The sequence below is a fragment of the Festucalex cinctus genome, chromosome 14 (genome assembly GCF_051991245.1).
Source record: "Festucalex cinctus isolate MCC-2025b chromosome 14, RoL_Fcin_1.0, whole genome shotgun sequence".
NCBI classification, from domain to species: Eukaryota; Metazoa; Chordata; class Actinopteri; order Syngnathiformes; family Syngnathidae; genus Festucalex; species Festucalex cinctus.
The window spans coordinates 9,195,001-9,222,983 of NC_135424.1; the positions used below are offsets into that span (position 1 = coordinate 9,195,001).

A 27,983-nucleotide genomic window follows, 5' to 3' on the forward strand; every position below is an offset into this window, starting at 1 on the left:
AGATGACCATGTATAGTAAAGCATGAACATCATGGATTTTCTGGCTTTTTTTCCTCCTATAAAAAATGACCATGTATACTAAGGCTTTTTTTTTTTTCCAGATGACCATGTATAATAAGGTGTTTTTTTTTTTTTTTGTTTGTTTTTAATGACCATGTATAGTAAGGCATTAACATCATGGATTTTCTGCCTTTTTTCCTCCTATAAAAAATGACCATGTATAGTAAGGCTTTTTTTTTTCTTTCTTTTTTTTATTTTTTATTTTTTATTTTTTTTCAGATGACCATGTATAGTAAAGCATAAACATCATGGATTTTCTGGCTTTTTTGGCTTTTATTCCTAAAAAAAAAAAAAAATGACCATGTATAGTAAGGCTTTTTTTAAATTTTTTTAATTTTTTTTATTTATTCATTTATTTTTTCAGATGACCATGTATAGTAAAGCATAAACATCGTGGATTTTCTGGCTTTTTTTCCTTAAAAAAAAATAATAATAATAATAATAAAATAAAAAAAGACCATGTATACTAAGGCTTTTTCTTTCCAGATGACCATGTATAATAAGGTGTTTTTTTTTGTTTGTTTTGTTTTTAATGACCATGTATAGTAAGGCATTAACATCATGGATTTTCTGCCTTTTTTCCTCCTATAAAAAATTACCATGTATAGTAAGGCTTTTTTTTAATTTTTTTTATTTATTCATTTATTTTTTCAGATGACCATGTATATATAATAAAGCATAAACATCATGGATTTTCTGGCTTTTTTTCCTAAAAAAAAAAATAAAAAAAATAAGACCATGTATAATAAGGCTTCTTTTTTTTCCAGATGACCATGTATAATAAGGTGGGTTTTTTTTGTTTTGTTTTGTTTTTAATGACCATTTATAGTAAGGCATTAACATCATGGATTTTCTGCCTTTTTTCCTCCTATAAAAAAATGACCATGTATAGTAAGGCTTTTTTTTAATTTTTTTTATTTATTCATTTATTTTTTCAGATGACCATGTATAGTAAACCATAAACATCATGGATTTTCTGTTTTTTTTTTGCTTTTATTCCTATTAAAAAAATAAAAATAAAATAAAAAAAATAAATAAATAAATAAATGACCATGTATAGTAAGGCTTTTTTTTTTTTTTTTCCCAGATGACCATGTATAATAAGGTGTTTTTTTTTGTTTTTTTTGTTTTTAATGACCATGTATAGTAAGGCATTAACATCATGGATTTTCTGCCTTTTTTTCCTCCTATAAAAAATGACCATGTATAGTAAGGCTTTTTTTTTTCCAGATGACCATGTATAATAAGGCATAAACATTCTGGCTTTTTTTTTTTCTTATTTTAAAAAAAAAATGACCATGGATAGATTAGTAAGTTTTTTTATTGAAAAAATGACAACGTATAGCAAGGTTTTTAGCCTTTAATTGATAGGGCAGCTGAAGAATTGACAGGAAGTGGAGGAGAGTGAGGGAATGACCTGCAAAGCCCAAGAACCAAACCAGGGTCACCTGCTCCAAGTATAAGCACTGGGGAATGTTACTACGCCCCTGGCCGAGCTTGACGGGAGGAATGGTGTTCTTGGGGTTAACGGCCTCATCATTTCTCCTCCAAACATTGCTGGACATTGTAGTCAAACAGCTCATTTTTGTTTTTGTCTAACCACAGAACTTTCCTCCAGAAGGTCCACATGATCAGCAGCAATCTTCAGTCGAGCCTTAAGATGCTGCTTTTGGAGCGAGCTTCCATGTTGCACTGCAGCCTCCCAGTCCACGGCGATGCAAAATCACACTTGACTGTAGACACTGACAGCTGTATTCCAGGCCAGCAGCTTCTAATTCTTGGCAGATCTTCTTTTTGGTGATTCTCGGTTGATTCTTCACCCTCCCGACCAATTTTCTCTCAGCAGCAGGAACCAGAGAGCCTATGACCAAGAAGAAAAAGAAAGGTGCATTCTCAGACAATAGTGGGAGGCCGAGTTGAAAAATTGCTTTAAGAAGTAAAGTAGTTCCCACACACAAGGCCTGCTTTGCACAATATGTGGGGACCGATTCTTGATTTAGCATTATGTTGAGTTTTTCATGGAGTTTTTTTTTTTTTTTTGTTCTGTGGTGTTTTATTATCTGCGATTGGCTGGCAACCAGTCCAGGGTGGCCCCCGCCTACTGCCCAGAGCCAGCTGAGATAGGCGCCAGCACCCCCCGCGACCCTTGTGAGGAATAAGAAAATGGATGAATGGATGGTGTTTTATTATGTTGGAGTATTTCAGGAGGATGCTGCTAATATAAGTTACATAAAAATGTAACCCATTTTATGGTGTTGGTGCTGCTCGTATCGGTACATACAAATACTCACATTTGTTGTTGCCCGTCCACGAAAGTTGTGGACTTGTATGAACCATACCTTGCAATTTTGGCCAATATATCAGATTCCAATTCTGATTAGTTTAAGTAAAACTCAGGATTCATTTGTCTTGTATAATAAAGATGACTTGACTTGTTCGCTTCAATGCAACACAATCGGACTCGAACGACGACAAAAGGCAACGACGCAGGAGAAAAGCGATGTGATTGTGTGCGCTTGCGTTCAGATGGACGCCGGCCACGATGTATTTTTAGCGCCGGCGGCCAGTCATCAATAACTCCAGACGTTCTTAAATCAGCCTTCACCCATCTATCAGGCTCGCGTGCTGCCCGGGGCTCGAACCCGTGCTCGCACTCATTCGTCTTACCGATTTTCTGGGCGCTGACAGCCTGCCAGCGCCTGGTTAAAATCACACATGGAGGCAAACGCGCAGATACACACTCACATGAAGGCTTTTAGGGAGCTTGAGCTGCTTTTAGTTAAATGTGTTTAAAAAAAAAAAAAAAACTTGTTTTCGTCTCTACTGTTGGAAATTGTTTTGTTGTCACGGTTACCTCCACCAAGGAGAAAAAGCACGTGGCGAGCAGCTATGCTTTCATTGTTGTGAATCAGTCGGTCAGTTGTCAAGTAGTTTGTCATGTCAGTTGGTCAGTCCATTGTTCTTCAGTTAGTGAGACAGGTCAGTAAGTATGTGTGTTATTTAGTTAGAAAGATAGTCAGTTAGTTAGTTGGTCAGTCAATTAGTTTGTGGTCAGTTGGTCATCCCGTTATTCAATAGTTAGTGAGACAGTACAGCAGTGTGTTATTCACTTGTTCAGACAGTTATTTTAGTCAGTCAGTCTATCAGGCAGACTAACTAGTTAACTAGTCATCATTTTAGTGCATCGTTTAGTTTGTCCTACTCCGTTACATGGTCAGTAAATCAATCATTAAATCAGTAATCAATCACTAAATCAGTTCTTAAGTTATTCAGTCAATTTGTCAGTCAGCTAGTTCATCATTTAGTTAGTCCCATTCTGGTAGTTAGATGGTCGGTCAGTCAGTTAGTCAGTCAGAGACAGCCAATTAGTCAATCGGTTAGTTCATCATTTGGTTAGTCATACTTAGTTAGTTTTATGGTCAGTCAATCAAGTTTGTCACAAAGGCAGTCAGTCAGTCGCTTAGTTAGTCAGTTAGCTGGATAAACTATAGTAGGCTACATGACCAATTAGCTCATAATGTGCAGGCCATGAAAGGGTCGCATGATTTGTTTGGGTTAGTCAGTTCGTCAGATGGTCAGTCGGTCGGTCAGTTAGTCTGTCGCCTAAGTTAGATGGTCTTTCATTTGGTCGTGTATCATCTTATTCAGTTAGTTTGATAGTTTGTTAGTCAAATAGTTATTTAGTCAGTTAGTCAGTCAGTCGTTTAATGAATCGTCTAGTTAATGGTCAGTCCCTAATTTAGTCACTCAAGTTGTCAAGATACTGCATAACCAATTGTGTCATGAAATGGCCGCTTGGTTTGTTGGGGTTGTGTAGTGCATAGTTGATTACGGACCAAAAACATGTGAAAGGAAATGTTTGGCTTTATGAAGAACTTTTCTTTTTTGACGGTCCAGACAAAAGTACAAATGTATTTGAATCGGTTTTTGGCCACATGGAGCAGTAACCCACCTGATGCATGGGGGGGAGAAAAAAAAAAAAAAAACAGTATTAAAAGTTGATCAAATTTTGTGCACATGCATTTATTAATTTAAGCAAAAGCAGGTCTTTTCTTCTTTCTATGTTCAGCTAAACCTTGACAGGTATAAGGCCTTTCTTTGATTTGATCAAATACTTTTGCACTTATTAAAAAACCTTCCCCCTTGCGCCATTGTTCCCCATCAGCGTGTTGCCATTCAAATCAACCACATGCCAAATAATGAAGCAACCTTTATGAAACCCGGAGACACCAGCGGCGGCCTGACTTCAATCGCCCGTCGTCTAACCTGCGGCGATGCCTTTCAACATCTTCCTGAGGTGAATTCTTACACGATCCGCCCCGCAGCCATCCGCCTGCTCCTAATTGGGTCTCGGCGAGAAACGGCATGGCTCTGGAGAGTGACACTTAAACCGTGTTCAATTTAACTTCACTTGATGGAAAGTCATCTTGTTACAGATTTGGCTATCAGTTGTACAAGTTAGCAATAAATCAGTGATTTGCTACTGACTGATTCTTACGGGGTATTGTCGATAGCAATATTTCTTTAATAATTAAAGTAGACTGATCATTAAAATGCTTCATGTGAATTAATTTTCCAGACCTTTAAGTGTTTTTGCAATTTATTATTATTATTATTATTATTATTATTATTATTATTATTATTTTATTTTTAGTTATTTTTTGGTGGGGGGAATAGCTTAGTCGTAGTAGTAGCAGCAGCGCAGTTTTGTAACAACAACAAACATCAACAAGTAAAGTCAATACAGGGCCAGTATCAGCAATAGCGTATAAATAAAGATATTGTTCCAGACACAACATCACATTAATTAATGGAAATACATTTTCATGACTTTCCTCACAAGCATGTCCCATAATAATTTATCCTAGTTTCACTGAATTTTTCGACTTTTTAAAATATTGTCTAAGACTGCAATAATGTTTACTGTTTTGAGAATTTGTATTTAAAAAAAAACAAGCTCTGTGTGAAAGCCTCCAAGTGGGTAAACGACGACGTCACTGTGCTTTAATGTCATGACAGACCATGTGCAGACAGAGGGAAGTATGATATAACACTTTATTTATTAACAGTCACGCAGCATGTAGATGTAAGCTGCAAAAAATGCATTTTTGGACCCCGGGGACGGCGTAAATAGTTCTTTTCAAATTAGTCCTTAGTCTAACATCACCCCTCATTACGAAGTACTTATGCATAGGTGATGAGCTGAAAATAACATATCATTAAACCATTAAAATGACACGAGGAAAAAAGCTCTCATTTTACACAATGTGAATTTTGCAGCCACTAATAGCAGCCTGAGTACAAAAGGGCGTGCGAAGAAAATTGTGCAGTTTGACTTTTGCAACTATTTCATGGTCGGCAATGAGCGCGCTGTGACCTTGTTAAAGTGTGCAAAGTAATTACTCTCTTCCAGACGAGCTCCATCCCTGCGAGGTCGGCCTTATATATAAAAACTCCCAAGGCGTCGGAGGAGCTTCCGAGGGAGGAGAAACATCAGAAATATCAGCGCCGAGCGTATTGCACTTAACTAAACTGTGCTCAAGTGACTTCATTAGTGTCTGTTTCCAACTCATTCCTGTTGATTACTTGGGCCTGACTGTATTTCATACATGAATATGTTGTGTTTGTATAGCCTCACCTCCAATAATCGCTAACGTTTGTTTTAGTTTTGGATGTTTTCATATATTTAAAAAGTCAACAATGTTTTGCATTTGCAAAACCCTAAAATTGACTCAGTTGTGAACCCTGATTTTTATGTATTTATTTATTTATTTATTTATTTATTTATTTATTTATTTATTTACTTGACCGCTTATTCCTCACAAGGGTCGCGGGGGGTGCTGGCGCCTATCTCAGCTGGCTCTGGGCAGTAGGCGGGGGACACCCTGGACTGGTTGCCAGCCAATCGCAGGGCACACAGAGACGAACAACCATCCACACTCACAAGCACACCTAGGGATAATTTGGAGCGCCCGATTAACCTGCCATGCATGTCTTTGGAATGTGGGAGGAGACCGGAGTACCTGGAGAAGACCCACGCGGGCACGGGGAGAACATGCAAACTCCACCCAGGAAGGGCGGAGCCTGGACTCGAACCGGATTCCTCAGAACTGGGAGGCGGACGTGCTAGACCAACAACAACAACAACAAAAAGTCAAAGACATCATGCACAAAAAAACACACAGGAAGTCTGCCATTTTGGTTTAAAGCTGCCATTTTAGGATGATTTTTTTTAAAATCACTTTCAGGGGTCTTACAAAAGCAAACTGGTTTGACACATTTTGACTGACCGTTGCTAAATTTTAACCAAATACAGTATATCACACAGATTGTTTATCCTAAATTGCTAATCAGATGGGTGATGCTAAATTGTGAAGAATTTGACTTTTGGTAATTACCAAAACTGGTAGTGCCAGGTCATAAATCAAACTCCACAGGGCTAGAGCTTCCATTCCTCATTTCCTCAATTTGTCTGTTATTAAATATTTGGCCGCCTCACGGTGACAAACTTACAATCATTTACTCGGAATATAGCATATGACAATTAACTAAGATAATGGACCACATGTTGCTTTAACAAGTCCATAGGTGTGTATTCCTAATCGTTCCAAAGCAATCTGACAGCTGGACTTCTCGGTGGAACTGCGCTTTTAATATTCTACATGTTGAAATATTACATTTCACTCAAGTGAATGACTTTCCAGTTGTTTTCCTCCCGGTGACAAAGAGGTGTTAGAGACGCCGGTGAGACCAAGCCACTCCATCACGCTCCACCTCATAACCCTCATCACCGACTGACACTTTGATTAATTAAAAAGCACGCCAGTTCCATATGGCTGCCCGGCTGCGACGCCGCTAAGATGCGCCTTGTTCGAGAGGAGAGGCTGAACAAACACTTGAACTGAGACTAGAGCGCATTAGAGAAATTATCCGTCACGGCTAGATAAAAGAAGACGAAGAGTCTTTGACGATGCTTTCTGCGCGAGACTTTCAGGCACAATAGGAAATCAACATGCATGCGATCAAGTGGCAGTCAAATGTCTTTTAGTCGGATGTTAAGAAGCTGTTGAAACTTGAATGAGTGCAATAATCAAAGTCCTTTGTGGGGGACAGGGCGTCGTCAAAGCAAGGTCAGACGACCAATAGGATGGATGGATGGATGGATGGATGGATGGATGGATGGATGGATGGATGGATGGATGGATGGATGGATGGATGGATGGATGGATGGATGGATGGATGGATGGATCATTTTATAAATGATAGGGAGACTGATGGAAGGACAGAAAAACAGATGCAATCTGGGATTTTTGGTTGACTTTGTATTAGTGCTGTCAAATTTAATGGTAGCCCATAGGCAGTATCTTATTTTGAAATGACTTGGTCAGAACCACCAAAAGCCCAAAATGGGTCACGATACTGCCTACGGTTAACTCATTGATTAATCACAAAAAAATTACCACATTAATCCTGTATTAACGCAGATTAATTGCACTATTAATTTTGACCGCCGATGATCCTTTAGCTTGACAGCGGATGGTCATGTTAAAGGGAGCACAAGGTTGTGTTTGAGCATGCTTTAAATTCTTTAAAGTAAAGCATTTAATAAATAATTGCATATAACATTGAGAACATTTGTTCACGTCAAACTAATGGGGTCATTTTTCTATTCATTTTCATTCATTCATTCATTTTCTATTCATTCATGCAGGTAATCAACTCATTAGAAAAAGAGGATGAGAGTGTGCAGTAGATAAAAAATGTTGAAGACTTCCTCATAACATTAAATGTCGAAATAATTAATACATAACAGGTGCTTTTAAAATTTGGCGAGCAAAATACGTTGCTGAAAAGTCTTTTTAATGAAGTGATTAATCAAAATTCTAAAATATGATTAATTTGATTTAAAAAGAATAATAATTTGACATCTCTACTGAATTATATAGTCAATTTAAAAAAAAAAAAAAAGAAAAGAATAAGAAACAATTGCCATGCAGTGATTAGTAGAGCTCGGACTCGCACACAGAATGAGTTTGCAATTTGTGTTCACATTAGCCATGAATTCAAACAGGTTACAAATGAAAAATCCATCCATCTAATTTGATCAAAATGGGAAATGGAGTGCACCTATGTAGCTCTTTATCGATGCCAAAGCACTTCACAAAGCCTCAATTGTTCACTTATTTGAAGCTGTATCTATGTATAGAATTGCAGCAGTGTCAACCTATAAAATGGTTTTCCTTTTTACTTTAAAATTGCTGACTTAAACTTCCACAATCCTTCATTGTACGCTAGCCAACGGTAGAATCCAGATAGTTTTTTTTGCTTCAGTCCAGGAAATCCATCTGTATTGTGTCTGCTAGCTAGCGCTAAGCTAACCTGTTATCTCCTCTTTGTATTCTGCTGTGATGGCGTGAGAGAGGCAGAAAGAAAAATGTGTTCATACTGGGCTGTATGCTGGGCTGACTTGACTGCTCATTAGCCGGCTAAATTTTTCAGTACACGTACAAACAAATCAGCATGTCCAGCTTGAAGACACGCCAACATATGTATGTCATATGCGATGACTTATTCTGACTGGAATCCGGGTTAATGGCCACCGTTGATCCATACACAGCCCTAGTGACTAGAGAGTAGGGAATGGGTAAAGAATTCCAGACACAGCTTTGGCCAATTTAAAAAGTGTTCTGATGCCACAGTAGAGGAAGTGGAAAAGAGGTGACAGGTGGTTCAACAGGTGGCTGGCGTCGCAATTTTCGGGCGGTCGCACACAGCTGACGGCTTCGCGGGAGATGGCAGACGGACGGACAGGTCGCAACCTCTGGAAGTTTCTCCATTGCGACCTTGCTCACTTCTGGACTGTAATTAATTAAACTGCAGGATTCCTGACTCTGGCCCAGGCCTGCATCCTTGTGTGTGCGTATGTAAGCGTTTTCTTTCTGCTATGTGTAAGTATAAAAAAAAATATGCTTGGGTGAGGGTTGCATCAGACTGAGTGATGTTCAAGGATGTCGGATTGCAGCGTGGCGCCATCCACACATACACACACACACAATACGAGGTCAGCAGCCAGTAGGAGGTTAAAGTCTTAATGGCAGACATTCCACTGCTGAAACTTCTTTCCATATGTTACTCGTTTGTAATTTTTCATCATGTTACAGGAGCTGCGGGCACGCACACACGGGCGCGCGCAGTTGTTTGTGTGACTGAATCACAGAGGAAGTCATTTTTTCAGATGATAGCGGGAACAATAAAAGAGGAGAAGATTATATAATTCATGGGGAATCGTATCCCCCTTGATCCTCGCCGGATTACAGCCAAGAAGGAAAAGGCGGATAATAAACTGGTAAATAGGACGAATGTGGCTTTTTCGTTTTTGTTCAAAAAGGGTCTTAATGCATAATTTAGAGTTGATGGACGAACAGCTGGATGGATATGTGGACTGATGGTGATGGATGGAAAAATGGGTATGCAGTCAATAGATGGACAGATTGCAGTTTGCATGGGTGGATGGATAACTGTAAGGATCGGTAGGCAATTTTGATTACTGATCGATGTATGGACAACTCGGCAGGCAGCCGGATGGATGGATGAATGAATGAACAGATGGTTAGTTGTATGACGGATGGATGGACAGATAGAGGGATGGACAGATGTTTGTGCCAAATGGATGTAAGGGTGGACAGATGTATCGAATAACAGACTAACAAGCGAATGGATGAGATATCAAAACAATCATCAGTGAATCATCAGGTGGCGCCCCAGAGAGACTTTCAAAGGACGTCTTGACGTGTCATCAAGCGTTACTGACATCATCGCTATTGTTGTTCACTCACATTCGAGCCCTTCATGATGCAAGCGGCAGCAAATCGCACTCAGCTCTTGTGTCGTCTTCACTCAACTTCTTTTCCTCATCAGAAAGTGTGCACACATGCGGAGGGATGGACAGATGGATTCATGTACGGACAGACAGACCAATGGGGTAGGAATGGATGGATTCTTCTATCAGTGAATAGATGGATGATGAAAAGACGTAAGCGTGGGACATGGATGGGATAAGTAGACAGTTTGATAGCTGTAAGGAGGGGCAGACATGTGGATGGATGGATGGATGGATGGATGGATGGATGGATGGATGGATGGATGGATGGATGGATGGATGGACGGACGGATGGCTTATTATGTTGAATGAGGAACAGTTGGATGGATGGACAGATGAATGAGGTTCGGTTGGATGGATGGATGGATGGATGGATGGATGGATGGATGGATGGAATTGCAGTGAAAAAGTGTCTACTGATGCACTTCCACTCCAGTTCCATAGATGGCAGTACTGCACCTGTGGCGTTCTACATGGTTTCCTAAACAGACCCCGTGGTATTTTACCATTTTTATTGTATATGGACGCTATGGCTACCAATCCTTCGCGGGTCATAAAAAACAATTTGCAATTACCAGTTTTCCTGGCAGAGGTTTCGAAACGAACTGAGTTTTAACAGGTACCCCTCAGGTCGCGTGTCCACAGATTGCCCATTTCTTTATAAAAGCTTTTGGGATTTGTCATCAAATGGAGGCAAAGACAAATCGACTCGAATGGTATATAAGAGCCTCGGGCCTTTAATCGAAGAACACCTTGAACGTGTCCATCCTCCTTCCTGCACGCCGATTATTTCCTGTCCTGCTTGAAGGGAGCTCAGCAGTGCGAAAGACAAACAGGAACACTCGCGATTCCCTCTAGACACAAGGCGTGTGTGCGTCTATGTGTGTGCGAAAATGAATGCATTTGTATGTGTTTACTCTGTAAGGTCGTTTACTGTGTGTGCTTCTTTGCTGGGTCAGTACTTGCTCGGTGTTTTCTTTTTCGCCCCGTGTCAGTGTACAACATCGATAAGTGTGTGTGTGCGTGCGTCAGAGAGAGAGAGGGAGAGAGAGGTCAAAATGAAGCTGACAGATGGGGAGCTGTGGCAAGGTCACAGCAGATACAGCTGGGACTTGACGGGTGGATGGACAGACAGACTCGTACGAATTGACTGACGGACGGAGTGACTGACCCTTTAAAAGGTTAGCAAGCGGCTGGTGGTTTGACAAACAGACGGATGGATGGATGGATGGATGGATGGATGGATGGATGGATGGATGGATGGATGGATGGATGAACAGACAGCTTTATGGAGTGATTGATAGATGGACCAAAAGATTACTAAATAGATAACCATTGAAAGGATAGAAAGAGACTGGAGGGTTGACGGGCGGACATGTGGACAGATAGGTGACTGTTTGAATGTGTGGGTGGACTGATAAGCAGCAGGATGAATGGATGAATGAAAAGACAAATGGCAAATGGATAGATGTATGGATTGCTTTGTTTGGGAAAACGGACACCTTTGTATGGATATATAGACAGTTGTACAGATACAAGGAATGACGGTTTGACAAACAGACGGATGGATGGATGGATGGATGGATGGATGGATGGATGGATGGATGGATGGATGGATGACAAACGGACTGATGGATGGACGGAGAGACAGATGGATTAATGGATGGATGGATGGATGGATGGATGACAAACGGACTGATGGATGGACGGACAGACAGATGGATTAATGGATGGATGGATGGATGGATGGATGGATGGATGGATGGATGGATGACAAACGGACTGATGGATGGACGGACAGACAGATGGATTAATGGATGGATGGATGGATGGATGGATGGATGGAAGGATGGATGGACGGACGGATGGATGGATGGATGGATGGATGGATGGATGGATGGATGGATGGATGGATGGATGGATGGATGGATGGATGGATGGCTAACTGGATGGATGGACAGAAACTGATGGATGGACGGACGGACAGATAAATGGATGGATGGATGGATGGATGGATGGATGGATGGATGGATGGATGGACGGACAGATAGCAGAAAGGTGTAAGAAGAAAGAAAGTTGGACAGTTTTAAAAAAAAAAATATTTTTATCAATATTTTTTCCCCGTTTTTCCAATACTATACAAACACCCATTTAGCTCACTTTTTTTGTAGAAAACGTATATATGAATGTTTATCAGCATTTTATTTTATTTTTTTTACTTTTTTTGGGGGGGGGGGGGGGATTTGTAAATAAATATTTCAGAAAAAAATCTATATATATTGCTGGTTTCTGGCTGAAACGTTATAAGTCACAATTTGTTAAATTTCATATTTTTTCAAAAATCTATACTACTGGTCAGTCATTATTGACCAATCTATCTAAAATGTTGAAAATAGCTTACTGTCTTTGATGATGCAATGTTAGTGGTTGAACGCACACAACATAAACCTTTAAGTCACTCAACAGAAAACCCTCACATGAGCATCGTGTACAAGAGAATAACAACAAGAATCTGTCCTTCACTCTACTTTATCTCTTAAGACAAGGTGAGAGGGATTGACCGTGTGTTTTGGTGTGTGTGTGTTTATATCCCGTGCATGTGTGTGTGCCGCCTCCTGCAGGCTGTATCCATCACCTCTACAGAGAAAAGCCTTGTCAGCATGATTTATTTGTGTTTTTGTCACTCGTGAGTGGAACTGAGATGTGCAGTATGTGTGCATGTCTTCTGTGTGTGTGTGTCACATTACAAATGGCATGGGCGTCCAAATTACATTGTGGAATTATTTGGGTGTCGCCACTTAATCAGCGGAACGTAATCGCGCTCTCTCGGTCACGTGACGGCGTGGATGGCGACGTGACGGGTTTAATACACGCCGTCTAAATAACGCCGCATTGCGGAATGCGCTGACGTCGGCTTGATTGGTGCCCTTTTGGACAGAAACAGCAAACAAGAGCGTTAATTGCTCTCGAGCCGGCGACCTTTAGTTGGCGGAGCGCTCATCACGTCCTCCGGTGATGAATGACGCCGTTTAATTGCATTATGTGTGGATATGGTGAGGCCAATATGTGCGAGTATGGCAGGGGGTCGCCAACCTTTTGGAAACGGAGAGCTACTTCTTGGCTACTGATTAATGCGAAGGGATAGCAGTTTCATACACACTGCTGAAATAAAACATTAGCTCAAATTACCTTTAATGATGTTATTATTATACAGTGCTTGATTATTACTTATTTTATTTCTGTGAAAACACAATGGCATGGAAGAGCATCTAATCAGGTTTGTAAACCGCTGTAATGACTATCATATCCCTTTTGATGGCGCCGTAATATCGCGTTGGAGTCGAAATCAGCAAAGCTTTCGAGTAGATATAAAAGTTCGGCAGTCACTCTTGCTTGGTTGGTCACGTTGATTATGAGGGAGAAAAATGTTGGAAGTTGGATGTGATTGGGCACATCACAATTGAACATAATATTTGTATGACTGGTGTAAACAGAATATGTGTGACAGTAGGTAGTAGAATGTGTGAGTAGATGTGGCAAAAAGGTGACACAGGTCATGGAATGAATGGCGATAATAATAGATCTGTAAATAAATGATTATCTTCGCCATAAAAAATCTCTTTCTCTGTCTCGTTTGTGTTGTTTTATAATTTAAAGTGGCCCAAAAAGCAAAATATAAGCATCAAAGTCACTGTTTTGCTTGACACGTTTCCTCAAAAAGATCATTCAGTCTGCTTTTTTTTTTTTTTTTTTTTTGCAAAAAAAAACTGTTTTTGGTGAAACAAACTTAAGTTCTACTACTGGTGATTACTGAAGAACGAAAACAAAACTTTCCGACAAATTTCTGGTAAACTCTTTTGGTAAATAAAAAGAGAACCGAGTTGAACCGAGTTGAACCAACTTGAGTTGAATTGTTGAATGGCATAAAATAAAATTGCTGCAACTGTTAAGACCCAATTGAATTCCAAAGTGAACATTTTAAATGTAACATATTCACTTGAATTAAATTAATCCAAAGTGAAAGAAACAATCTTTGAATTTCTGGTGAACTATTCCGGTAAGTATAGGAAAATGGCTTTAAAGGGACTCATTGAGCCATTTTCAGCACTAAAAGGTTAATATTTTGGCCAGAATTAATTTGATGACTTCACTATTGTACAATTAATATCTTTAACACATTCACTGCCAGCCCAGCAAAACTGCATTATTAGACGTCTTTTTCCGTCAATGCCAGTCAATGAGTTAAGATGAGATGTAACCAAAATTGACGGATTTTTAAGCAAAATTTGCCTTAAAAAAAGAAAAAAGGAAAAAAGGATGCTGCATTACAATCACAAAATATATTGGCACATTGTGTTTAACACATTCGCTGCCAGCCCAGCAAAAATGCATTATTTGACGTCTTTTTCCGTCGATGGCAGTCAATGAGTTAAAAACAGATTTGTCCACTTGAAGATGACAACTGAAGATGACATCAACGACCAATTACGGCTCAAGCTGTGTTCTGGGTTTGGTCAGCAAACTGAGTGGATTACGTCATCTTCAGTCGATAACAAGTGGAAACTTGAGTTTTTAAAGGTATTATTTGTTCATGAAAAATAATGACGTTATCTTCTTAATGTTGCAAATGGCTCAATGAGTCAAGTATCCCTTTAAAAATGGCTGACACTGAATGAGGAATCGTGATTTAAGTACAATTTTTAAAGGTATATATTTAAATATGAGACACTTGTTTTTTTTTTTTCTTTGGCGGCAAAGTTTGATGTGTTTCCAAAAACTAACATTTTGAATCCTTAAGTGGCCATTTGCTGATTCTGTCATTTCGAATACATGCCCAAAAAGAGGACAATTGAAGTCAAAGAGTTCACATTTCATAACTGACACCTAGCTATCGCATAGCGCTCTCCCCAAAATGGATGTTCTTCAACCTTTTTCCTCTGCCATTTGTTCCACGCCGGTGCATATTAAATAGAATTCTATTCAAGCTACTTGAGCTAGCTGGGCTTAGCCTCCCTCCTGCATGCTAATGTTGTTTTGCAAACACGAGAGAAGCGAAAAAGAGGTGACACACATTCAAATGTAATGTGCTCTTTACAGTCGCTGCGGGAGCAATAAACTTGACTGCTGACTGCCAGTACAGCAGAAACATCAGCAAAGCAAAAGTAAAGTCAACTAACTTCATCCTCCCTCCGTCAGAACACAACAAGAAAATATATTGATACGCTGCAGCTGTATTGTTTATACGGAGGAATCTGCCTGGGGTTATCACAAAGGCGCCGGTCTCCGTGTTGTTTGCATATTGATGGCGAGCCAGGCGAGGGAAAGGCAGGAAATGGAGAATTCCGGCGTTTTGGTGCTCAAAGTATGAAAACACCTCAGCTGTGACTACAGAGAAACATCAAACTCGCATGTGACTCGCAAAATACTCATTTGGTGCCAGTGTTGATGAGCAAATCAGTGAGAGTGAAAAGATGATATAACAGTGCAAAAATGAACAAAATGGCCGACTTCTAACCTGGCAATAGCCAGATGAATATGCGTCGCAATATTCGTCTGGTACCGCTCCACAGTAATCGGGAAAAGGCGGGACATTCTGTACAATAATTCGAGCTGATTGGACAATGCGACAGTCTCACGTTTGTTTCAACCAATCACGGCCACGGGTGAAAATGTCATCTCCGTTTATGTCGAAAGGGGGAAAAGCACGAAATTGTAGCGTCCATTCGTCCATGTTGGATTTGTTTGTTTGTTAGCTCCGGCGTCGGCGCTGGCTTCCTGGTTTCGTCACAAACACAATGTCGCTCTGTGATTGTTTATCTGCGGGAGCGGTACAAGATGGTATTCTCTAGAGTTTGTGAACTCACAAATACCGCGAGAATTCATCTTTCGAGAGCAAGATTAGCCAACTTCCTTTTCAGTTTCAAACTTGGGTTCTTGAGACTTTTTCATGCGTCCTGATATGATAATGTGTCCACTGAATTTAACATTAATTGTTGAAACCAATGTCGGGCATTTCTTTTTTTTTTACATTGTGGCCTGGAATTGGTCAAAAACGGTTGCTTCAATACAAATAAATAAACTACGTCCTGTTCAATTTCGGACAGGGGACCTTGAGACTTTTTCGTGTGTAGACATGTCTACCAAATTTCTTGTTGATTGGTGAAACTGGTGTTAGGAGTTTTTTTTTTTTGTTTCTAATGTTTTAAGTAGGCAGCATTGTGATCAGTTTTGGGCTTTTTGATAGTTCTGACCAAGCCATTTCAAAATAAGATACTACCTACGGGTTACGGGCCCTTGGCCAAATTTTTCCATGGCATGCAAATCCTTGGAATGAACTTTACATTTCTCCACCATAGGTCTGCTTACGATTGCTACTCATTTGGAAGTACAAGCCCTGGAATTCACCCAAAATTGCTTGATTGTGGTAATCTTGTCTGAGAACTGCCGCCCCGAAAATAAATACATTTTCACCAACATACATATACATACATATAGAAAAAAAATAGAAAACCTTTATTGTAATTGTATTGAAAGCATCCTAGCTTGATGGTTTGGCAAGTTTGTGTATAGAAACAATGCTAAACAGAATATTCGGAGCCCCATATGTTGTTAACTAAATAGCATATGATCCAGTTCAGAAAAAAAATCAATAAAAAAAATCTAATTTCCTGTTATAAGAGCAAGCACCCAATTGATTTTGAATCACCACTCTGAGCTACAGCTAATTTTGAAGCATCTTTTTTTTTTTTTTTTTTGTCAGCACTCCCAGCATGGCTCTCAGCTTTGAGCCCACACGTTATTTACAGTTAATCGCTGACGTCTGACCCACTTTAATGGCTCTGTCTGAGTCAGTCAGTCTGCAGCGAATAACAGCACTTTCATTTCTTAACTTGTCCAAAACAGAAACGAAAAAAAACCACACTATTTTCTCCTCTGACAGACACTTGACGCTTGTTTGTGTGTTGTTCCCATTTCAAGAAAGTGAGTGAGGATCTCAAACACACATTTACTTTCAAATATAAACAGTAAAAGATCAAATTGTGCTCAAGCGGAAACAAGAATTGATTTTGGTGCCATCTAGTGGCTTCTTTGTGCCGAGGAGACAATTTGAAGTGAGTTGAGGAGCTTCATTTAGACAAAAGCAGTGATTCTCCATCACCTTTTGGCATCACCCTCACGGATTAAGGGCTTCACTGTATATATGACGTACTTATATACAGATACGTTTACAAATGCTGTTGCAAACACAAGACGGCAGCTGGCCGCGAGTGGAGCAGGTCATGACATTTGCGGGAAAATGTAGACAACAACACATAGTGGCCGCGTGCACGTGCGTGTGCCGCGTTCCTCCCGGTGACAGTAAAAGCTGTTTTCGGCTGAGTGCTGACGTCGCGTCGGCCGCAGGTCAACCTCATGCGACTTCTCACAGCCGTTTGGACGCAAAAAGCTCGGAATGGAAGCAGTTGTTCTAATAAAGCTTCTGACAGCCGCTTGTGGTACTCGTAGAGGAGAAGCAGAGCGTTAAAAGTTACGACTCTGCTAAACTTTTAAGGTTGTTGGACTTCTCTTGATGGTACAGCTCTTTTATTAGGCACCACTTTGTTTATTATGGCTATTCAGATTAATTAATCAGCCTTTTGGGGAGTGAGGTGGGGGGGCTGCGTGAAAATTCCTCAACATGACCCCCCTCAGGTAGGCGTTAATGCGTTACATGTACTTTATTATATTTACTTGACTCTGTTTGACCAATCCAATTGATCTACTAGTGAGGTTCGACTCCTTTTGACTAATCAAATGCAATCAGGAAATCAATCTTTGTCTGGTGAGCCTTAAATTAATTATTATTTCACTTAAAGTGATAGTGTTGGCCTATATATATATATTCCCATTGTATTTATTTATTTATTTATTTATTTATTTATTTATTTATTTATGCCTAGTTGATGTTCATGGTTTGATTTTTTTTTTTTTGCTTTTCCTCAAGTTATTATTTAGGGGAGTATTTTCTACTATATCTGAATTTTACATCCCCATTGTATTTATTTATTTATTTATTTATTTATTTTGCCCAGTTGACGTTCATGTTTTGATTTGAAAAAAAAAAACTCATTGAGAAATTATTCACCATGCAGTTACTCAGTAGCTTTTCACTGATTGCTTGCTCTCAGGGTTTTATTTGGGGGAGTGTGTTCTACTTTTACATAAGTCATATTTAGGGTTATTTGATACTAACTTTTTTGTGACTGATACAGATAACTCTTGCGTAGTCACCGATACCAAGTACTGATACCAGTGGTACTTTACATTTAAAAAAAAAACTTTCCCATAAAACAATGACAAGAAAAGAAAGACCTATATACCCCAATATGTCAATTTTCTTTTATTCTAATTTCTATTTCTCGTTCCTGATCATAGAACAACCACAAGAGGGTGTCGGATACCGGTATTGGGCCCCTGTCGTGAGTACAGATACCTTGAAATAAGGCACGGTATCGGTACTTGCCCAAGTCATTATTGGATTCACTAAAAAGTCTCTGGAACCTGTGCCTAAAATTGCACACAAGTTCCTCCATTTTGGTTTTGTCATTCTTCTGTATGCGACCAGTCAGGAGTTACGAAATGAGCGTTTTTTTTTTTTTTTTTTTTTTTTGTTTAATGCTTTTTTTTGCGTGTGTGCTTAAGGTATCTAATGTGTGTGGAACATGGCGTCAGATTTTCTGTATGTGGCCCTCAATTGAAAAGGTTTGGACACCCCTGTCCTACTGTGTTTAATCAAATTGTGCTATCCTTCTAACCGTCACTGGGGGCGTACTTGCACATAGCTACTCATACGTGGTTTGGCGTACAATTCCGCAATTGCTTTTGACCGCATGTCAAGTGTTTATGTGCGTGTATGTCCGTCGACAGCACAAGCATACACACACATAAACACGCATACGCAACACAGTGAAAGACGGGCCCGGTTGTCACAACGTATTTTCTTATCTGGTTTGACGTCTGCAATGAAAACTCTGTAGTGCGCTGGCAGATTGAGGTCTGTGTGCTTTAGCATGTGTGTGTTGTGTAGGTGTCTCAGCATTTTTGAATCGTAGACGCCGAACATATCCCGAAGCCAAATCAAAGCAGACAGCTGGACAGCAGCGCGAGGCGCGCACCAGTCCCGAGTGCGCATCAACATCCTCCATACTGTCGACTTGGCGCCGCTCCAGTCTGTCACTTCCTGTCTTTTTAACACACAGCAGCAGCAGCACACTACCGAACGGAAAACGCACAACACACGGCTGAAGTGTTAAGCAATGTTCCTGTGAGGTTGGCTAGCTCCCGATTTACTACCACAGAACTCACATACTTGCCATTTTTTCTGCGCATAAGAGTTATTGGCTGCAAAAGTCACCTATTCACGGTAGGTTTTTTTTTTTTTTGCTTGCTTGCTTTTTGTAGCACCCTTAGAGGGATACTGTACTTTATTCATGATTTGTTTTTTGTTTTTTTCCCCCCACCAGTGAAAAGTTCAGATTTTGTTGCCAAAGAATTTGGAAAAATACTGTGAATTTTCATTTTTCATGTTAATATTTTATTTATTTATCCATCAATCCATCCATTTTCTGAACCGCTTGCTCCTCACAAGGGTCGTGTTTTTTCATTTATTATTTATTTATTTTAAAGTTGGCTCTGTCAACAAAGCCTCGTGGCTGTCTTGTTTTGCCTTTGACTGAAATTGCTCATTTTTTTGTCCAAAACACAACAAAATGGCTGATCTGGGTTAGTTTGGGACAAGGTTATTTTAGTTAACTAAAACTAACTAAATATTGTAACTAAAAATAAAATAAAAAATAAAATTATGTTAACAAAATAAAATTAAAACAAAAATGTTTTTTTTTATGAAACAAAAACTAACTGAAACTACATTTTACATTTACAAAACTAACTTAAATTAGCTATAATTATAGTGAAAATGTCTTTAGTTTTCATCTTTGGTAATTAATTTAATACATAAACCGTTGGGATTGACTTTTAATGTGATTTAAGTATGTTTATTTCAAAATTAACCGGAATAAGCACGTTTGACAGTGTGTCACACAGAAGTGATGTCATCTAGCAGCAGCCAATAGAAATGCACCTTCAGATGACGTTCAGATGACGTTCCGAGGCGGTAAATTCAGCCAGAACGCAGCGCTAGGTAAGAAGGTAGCGTTTTTCATTTTACCATAGTATTTATTAAATATTGCACACAAGTAATACCCAACATTTTTAAAAACAAAAACTAATACTATAACTAAAACTAACCATTTTTTGACTAAAACTAATAAAAACTAAGAGAGCTACCATGAAATTAATTAAAACTAACTAGATTCAAAAAACAAAACTCAAAACGAAATAAAAACTAACTACAGTATAATGAAAATTCCAAAACTATAATAAGACCACTTTGGGATTTAGGGAAAAAGAACAAAAGAAAAATACTTCTATTTACGAGTGTCACTTGTGCAAATCCTTTCGCAATAACAACCTTTACAAAGAGCAAACGTGTGATTGGCTAATCTGCATTTCAGGGGCGCCACTTAGTTTTGAGTAACGACGCCAAAGTGTGCCGTCATTCCCAAGAGAAAAAGGTGACAGAGTAAAAAAAGTTTATAAAGAAAAGTCCCGATTAATTAACGATGTTTTGGGGTTCAGCTAAGCAAAGCTAATGGAAACGATTCTCTTTCTCCTCTCCTTCACCCCATTTGTCTCTCTGCCTCAACCTCCTCCTCTTCCATTAGAAATGTATTGGGGTGACTTGGAGCATGAAATTAAAATATTAGTGGGTGACATCAGTGAATATTTCCAATTCTCTGGAATGAAATAATAATGAAATAATATTTTAGGTTGCAACAAAAAGGTCATAAAGGGGATTAGCTAACAAAACAGTTGTTTGAGAATGAAAATTCAACATCTGCTGCTGTACTGTGCGTTATCCATTCCAGCAAAAAAAAATAAAAAATAAAAAATAAAAAATAAAACATGCCTGTGCAATTAATTAGCCAGTCTCTCAATAATCATGTCAACTATGTTGCAGTTTCCACCACATCTACTTTTGAAATGTAAATTACGGCCGGCGTTAAATTACCTCACATAACATCTTTTCCACGGATATTTCACAACATAACATTCACAATCATCCAGCTGCGTCGTGCATTTTCTCTCCTAGATGTTGGCTAGTAATCGCATCCTAACGTTATCTGGCGGCCAATTAGAGGACGCCAATGAGGCTGTCCTCCGCTGCGAAGAGGTCACCCCTGGCAACTATCGCCACGACGCACCTGATGGGAATCGCTGCCTCCTCCCCATCCCCTAGCCTTCATTTGGGAGTCGGCTGTCACTCATCCTGTCCAGACGTCCTCTGATGACCTCACCGTCCTTTTACGTCATAAGGAAATGAAGTACGCGAATCAGGACAGGGTTTTTTTTACATGGTGGAGCTGAAATGGCCACTTCAAAACAAAATAGGAGAGTTCTGGTGGTGGGGTTTTTGGTGCATGGCTTGTTGAGACTTTCTTGTGGCTTCTGGAGCTGAATTTTGTAAATATTGTGGTCTTTGAAGGACATGACCCTAAAATAGTCAAATCAAAATGGCAGACTTTGTATGTCTTTTCGAGCATGGCTTCTTGGGGATTTTTTGTATACACGTACACTTGATAGACATAGGCCTACCTACCAAACTTCATGTTATAAAGTGCAGCATTTTCAAAAGTATTTTTGTCTAAGATGGACAAATGGAAATGAGCCTAAAATGGTCACTTCAAACCAAAACGACAGACTTCTTGTATCTTTTTAGGCTTGGCTTTTTGACGATGGATTGTAGTGTTAAACTTTGAACCGAGTTAGCAATAGCATTTAGCATTAGCCAACGTTTTAGCACAACCATCGGATTGACTCACAATGTTGATGTATTTTTTTTTTTCTGTCAGGTGAGGAAGCCTCGACCCAACCTGTGGCAAGTGCAAATGAAGCAGCTACGTTTGTTGTGTCCTGTAATCAAACTCCTACGAGAAACATGAGGCAAAGCGACGTTTCGCCTACTGTTTGAGTGTACCATTACTCTTGACTTGACTTGACTCTGCAAGTGAGTCAAACAGAACTAGTATTATATTTGTAAATGGTGCATATAAACAGGCACAAAAAAAAAAAAAAAAAAAAATTCGTTTTACTGTAGATGTGAACAACTCGCTAATTGTGATGATGATGGTGATGATGATTTGAAATTGATTTGATTTGATTTAAAATTAATGACAGTCTCTGTCATCAATTCCTCGCAAAATTGCTTTGATATTCAATGGGAATTTGAGTTCTTGTGAGACTTGTGACCCTCGCTGGCTGATAGCATCACCTCGCTCCCCCTTATCTTACAAGTTACCCCTCCTCCGTTTAAGCAGCACTGTGCAGCTCACCAAGCCAAAGTATCACTGCACCGACCGGGACAGACAGGTAAGGCGTGTTTGTACAACTCTTGACATTATTGGTGGAAAATTAACCACAATTGCAATGTTATAGCGCGGCTGAAAAGCTGGACCAATGTTTACTGTTTGCCTTTTCATATAGCACCCATGCTAGCACAAGTACCGTGGACACCATTATTCTCGGAGAATAGGGGAAAAATTTGATTGCTTAATAAATAAATAAATAAATAAACAAATAAACAATTTTGTGAATCCACAGGTGCCCAAATGTGAGAAATGTGCGGGTCCACTATATGTTTTCTATACTTTAAAATCCTTGTCTAGCCTTGTTACATTACATTGTATAAAATAAAATAAAAATCTACATCCTGCTGACATTTTCCACTCAATTTATTTATTTTAATCTTTTAATGACGGAAAAGAAAAATAAATTGTGATGACGCGATTGCACAAATGTGCACGCCCCGCTCTTTCGTTGGGATGACGTGGCTGTGATATGAAGTAACCAATCGCATTCAAACTCATGTTCAAGTTTTAAAATCTACTATAAATAAATAAATAAACTTGAATTAAAAAACACTTCATGTCATATACTGTATTTTAAAACTGGAAAATACCCGACAGTAGAATATTATGTCCATTATTTTCCGCCGTCTATCACACAGATTGTCATCAAACGAGCAGAATGTTGAAAACTCAGGAAGAACGGGTCATTGAGCTCAAAGAATGGGAGCAACGCTGGATGGAAAACAGAATTAGCTTTCATAAGCCACAAGTACACGAGTAAGCACTTTATATAATCTGTACTTTTTTTTGTGTAATCGATATGTTTACAAGAGTGAACGATAGTCAAAGGCAAACTTCACTGCTTGTTTATTTGCATCACACTTTACTGAAAAAGCATCATGGACATTTGTTAATGTTAGTTAAATACTTCTGAATATCATGATTTTTACTTGTAATTACCATTACCGGAGAGCATCAGGTCTGCAGAGAATATTGATGTTTTTAAGAGGAGGCTTAAGACTTACTTTTTTAGTTTGGTATTTGATTTATTTATTTTTTTTAAATCCCCTTTTATTTTTTTAACTATTTTAATCTATATTGTTTCGTAGCTTTGTTTTTATTTATTTATTTTTTCTATCGCGTTTAACTGTTTTCTTTTAGTGTTTAAATGTTTTTATTAGGTAGTTATTCAATTTTTTAGCTCCAGTGTTTTCTCATGGGGGAGACTCCACAGTGGATGAACTCCTCCTGGGTGCCTTTCCTTACAGGGTACTTCTGTGCCCCGCCATGTTGTGGTTTTCATGTGTTTGTTGGGTTTTGGGTGCGTCTGCGGGTTTTTTTTTTTTTATTGTATTATGGATGTCCAGCACTTTGAGTTGCATTTTGAACGTATGAAAGGTGCTGTATAAATAAAGTTGATTGATTGATTGATTGATTGATTGATTATCATGTTACTGTTTACATTTTGCAGGATGCTTGCAAGTAAAATTGACAAAGCTTTGGCTGGGCGCAAAGGAGTTCGCTTCTTCTTTCCTCTCTGTGGGAAAGCTGTGGACATGAAGTGGTAAATAAAATGGGCCCCGCCTCAGACTCATTCGCCGGAACAGCAATGTTTCCAGCCGAGCAAAATTGTTGCTTAAAGCTCCTTTTTTGACCAGTCATTCGCATCAATATATTTTGTAATGATGACCTATATTTTTTTGTTCCAGGCTAGCAGACATGGGGCATTCAATAGTTGGAGTGGAGATATCTGAAAAAGCCATTCAGCAGTTCTTTATGGAGAACAACTTAACCTACAGCGAGGAACGCATCGCCGCTTTACATGGAGCAAAGGTCTTCAGGGTAGGTCAATTTTGAATGTACTCTCCCACACAGTCAATTATAAGGATTGCACCAAAAGTCATGTGGTCTGATAAGTTCAGATTGATACAGTCACACGAGGGTAAGAAGAGAGATTTAACCTGTCAATTCTAGCATGAACCATGTAGTGGACCTACTGTATTGTACCCACTCGCAATTTACTCAACAGAATTTGGAGAAAAACATCTCTTTATATAACTGTGACCTGTACAACTTATCCACGTAAGTAAATTGAGCATATTTTTAAATTCCTGGTTCAACATTTGAAAGTCAGCCTCTTTGTTCACAGTTCAGTTGTAGGTCAGTTTGGGGCTATTTGGGACCGAGGATCTCTCGTGGCCATCAACCCAAGAGACAGAGAAAAGTAAGTACTCAAACACAAAGAGCATGTGTACGTTTTATACAATATGTTAAAAAAAAATGTGAGTGCTAATTCTGTATTTCCTCATAATAAAAAATGTGGCACAAGAAAAGCTATTTAACGTTGATGTTCTCTATAACAATCCCACAGATACGCCTCCACAATCGTCCCCTTGATGGCCAATGACTGCAAATACCTTTTGGACACATTGCTCTACAATCCTGAAATTTATGAAGGTAAGGTAGCAAAGGTATAATAATATGCTTAAAATGTAATTGAACATTGCTTCTGCATTTTTTGGTTACAGGATAGATAGCAAGAAAGCCTTCTTTGTGTATTTTTTTTAATAGCACAAAGCATACACCATAAAATAACATAATAGAAGCTATGCTAAGACCATGCGACTAAATAAGCAGCAAACAAAATAAAACAAAAATATTTGCGTTTCAGGTCCTCCCTTTTTAGTGCCTGATGAGGAAGTACATCTCCTGTTTGGTGAGTCTTTAAAAAAAACAAAAACAACTAATTTTTACATCGTTTTCCAATATTTTTTTAATGCTAATTTTCCATTCTACAGGAGAAAGATGCAATATTGAGTTGCTACATTCTAAAGATTCCATGATGGATGTACACCGTGACTTGGGCTTTGACTATCTGACTGAGCATGTCTTCCTTCTCACTTTGAAGAGCATATGAATAGTTGATATTATATCAATGATGTGTCTATTGTTAAGGGATACAATTGAATTTCACTGCCTTCAGCATTTTGCTAGATCGATCATCTGTTTGAGAGAGCATGTCATCATTTAATCTAGAACGCTTTTTTTTTTTTTTTTTTTTCATAATTTGGCTCAATAATTAAAAAAAAAAAAATCTTTTAATCTATTTTCTATACTGTTTGGTCAAGGGTCAGCTGGAGCTGGAGCACATAAACATAAGCAACCATCCGCACTCACATATAGAGGATTCAATTGATCTAACATGCATGTATTTTTTTTTCATTTCTTTTATTTTAAAGAGTGAAATAAAGTGATTTGATTTGATTTTTTTTAACTATGCATGCAACAGGGAGAACAAACTCACACAATGCCAGAGATTATATTTATTTGTATTTATTTTATGTGGTATGAATATATGAAAAGAAATATTGTCTAATCATGTTTATTTTGATATTCCCCAATCTTTGTGAAGTAATTGGAATACTGCAAAAGACATTTTTAAGATTAAAAAAAAAAGGTTTTATTTTTAAGCTATGATGTGTCCACTACAGAGGACATTTTTAAAAACTTAAATGCCCAGCTCAAATGCAGTTAAAATAATATGCCTACGTTGGGGTTTCAAGCCAGGGTTAGGTTTTCAAATTATGGTTTCAAGACTGTGTTGTAATTTGAATTTAGTGTTTGAAGTCAGGGTTGACTTAGTGGTTCCAAGTAGGGTTTCAAAGTATAATTTGAACTATTATCATCATCCTGTGTGGTAATATGATGACGAGACCTCTTGCAGGTCATGTTGAAGAAAAAAAAAAAAAGTAATCTAACGAGCAAGCGAAGCAAATCCTTTTCCCAACAGGTCACTGGCAACTTTTTCAGATTCCTTGGGGCTTTTTTCTCAAGCTGCCTAATCGATTGTGGGCCAAAATCTCATGACGTGCTCCAGTGAAGCTTCGACACTGGGCCGTGTGCGGCTGTCCATTACGCCGCTAACTGGGCCGAGCTGAGTGAAAGTGCTTTCATCTTCAAATGGTCATTGATAAGTGCATTGATTGAGCACCTGAAGAGCAGAAATCGGACTTTCTTATCTGAAAATATGTACTTTGGATGGTTGCGCATTATGATTAGTCTAATATTCAACTTAAGAAACATTTTTTTCCACAAACAACCATAAAAATAAAAGTTGACTATGTTTCAATGGTAAACTATCATCTGGTTGAGACAATGATAGCCAAATGTTTTCATGGCAAATGATTTTGGCATAAATATGTATGCGCATATGAATATGTTTTGACTGCAAGTTGCTCACTTGTAGGATATAAGAGGAGAAGATTGTTGAAAGTTTTCAGCCAGCACCACAGGCGCAAATTCATCATGGAGCCGCCTCACGTCCGCACGGGGCGACCCGGCGATAGGATGAGTCAATTAATGTCCGATAATGATGTGCAGGGATAACATTGTTTCCCTAAGCGCCACCACTAGCCGGCAGAAATTACAGTGCGGCGCCTTGATGATTAAAAAAGAAAAGAAAGAGCCACAAGCTGAATTTTAAGTAGAGGAATAAGTCGACTTTTTATTGAAGCTTCATGTTGTGTCCACACTGGGGATGAAACGGTTTATCGATGACATTTTAGGCGTTGGGTATTAGCGTTGCAAATTTGTATTATTGTTACTTCCGTGTTTAGCGCCTCAGAATGTGAGCGCCGCAACAGTAAACAAACTAAAGGAAAACATGACTCAGACAGCAAACTTTTGTATTGTTTTCCTCATATTTTCACTTCAATCAACTAATATTTTTGTATTAAGGTCGTATTTGCATTTTTCGCCAATATATGTTTTTGGTTTTTTGTTTTGTTTTGTTTTTACTGTGGGTACCCCATCCATTTGGGGGTTTAAAAAGTTTTTTCTCATGTATGTTTATTTTTTTTCCAATGCAATTCTAATGGTTATTTATTATTTTTGAATCATGACTTCGTGACGGGGGTCCACTGTATTTTGTATTTTTTTTCCAGTATATTTGCTGAAATGTTTTTTTGGTCTATTCTGGGGGTGTTTTTTTTTCAAAAAGAGTTAGGCATATTTTCAAATTTAATTTATTTTCTTTCTGTTAAACTTTCATAATTTCCTAATCACTCATTATTTTTTTCTAGAAACAGCAATGTGATTTTTTTTTTTAATAATTCCTCATATGTTGGTATCTTGTAATACTTTTGTATTTTGTTCCAATATTTTTACATATTTTTGTCAAGTAGTTTTTCTTTTTTTTTGTAATTCTTTTTATTTCTTTTAGTTTTCATTTTTTACTAGTAATTTTCAGACCAATCTATTTTGTTGTATTTTTTCCAGTTTTTTGTCTAATAATTTTCTGGTTTTACCCTAATCATTTTGTAGTTTTTTGCAATATTTTTGTATATTTTGTCTATTTTTTAAGTCTAGTTTTTTTTTTTTAAATTGTGTTTTATTTGTGTGTAATATTTTTATATTTTCTCCGAATATTTTGTTATGTTTTCACTAATTTTGGGGGCTCATAATTGCTTCTGATCATTGAGTATTGATTAAAAAAATCCCTTGAATGTTGTTCTTTGGCCTTCTATATTGCCAGCATCTGCCTCTGTTGCCACTTTTTGCAGTGCTTTGCTTTTGCATTACTTGTTGATGTTCCACCC

General features: G+C 38.4%; 2 protein-coding genes across 10 annotated transcripts in view; one reads left to right on the forward strand and one right to left on the reverse strand.

The window, feature by feature from the left end:
• Positions 1–1,397: 1,397 nt before the first annotated feature.
• The window catches only part of LOC144001625 (uncharacterized), a 54,194-nt gene continuing 27,608 nt past the window's right edge, over positions 1,398–27,983 (reverse strand). For all 3 annotated transcript variants that reach the window (XM_077496110.1, XM_077496113.1, XM_077496112.1), the window contains exons 5-6: positions 6,084–6,186; positions 1,398–1,921 (exon numbers count right to left, since the gene is read on the reverse strand). In XM_077496110.1, coding sequence (XP_077352236.1) covers positions 1,716–1,921; positions 6,084–6,186 — 309 coding nt within the window. In that variant the 3' untranslated portion in view covers positions 1,398–1,715. The remainder of the gene's footprint in view (positions 1,922–6,083; positions 6,187–27,983) is intronic.
• Positions 9,852–27,890, forward strand: LOC144001534 (putative thiopurine S-methyltransferase). Of its 7 annotated transcripts, none has more exons than XM_077495932.1 (10): positions 9,852–10,042; positions 22,357–22,408; positions 23,046–23,163; positions 23,858–23,950; positions 24,096–24,228; positions 24,416–24,468; positions 24,536–24,610; positions 24,758–24,843; positions 25,058–25,102; positions 25,185–27,890. In XM_077495932.1, exons 1-10 carry the CDS (start codon positions 9,992–9,994, stop codon positions 25,301–25,303), a joined length of 825 nt encoding a protein of 274 aa, XP_077352058.1. In that variant the 5' UTR covers positions 9,852–9,991; the 3' UTR covers positions 25,304–27,890. The 7 variants fall into 7 exon arrangements, with proteins under 7 accessions (XP_077352058.1, XP_077352061.1, XP_077352059.1 ...); XM_077495937.1 differs by lacking the exon at positions 9,852–10,042 and adding an exon at positions 17,245–22,046; XM_077495935.1 differs by having other exon boundaries at positions 9,864–10,042; positions 21,892–23,163.

Coding starts and splice junctions, on each gene's coding strand:
- LOC144001534 (XM_077495932.1), top strand. CDS start 9,992: ATGCGGAGGGATGGACAGATGGATTCATGTACGGACAGACAGACCAAT. Junction 24,611..24,757: donor AACCCAAGAGACAGAGAAAA/GTAAGTACTCAA, acceptor ACAATCCCACAG/ATACGCCTCCACAATCGTCC. Junction 24,844..25,057: donor CAATCCTGAAATTTATGAAG/GTAAGGTAGCAA, acceptor TTTGCGTTTCAG/GTCCTCCCTTTTTAGTGCCT.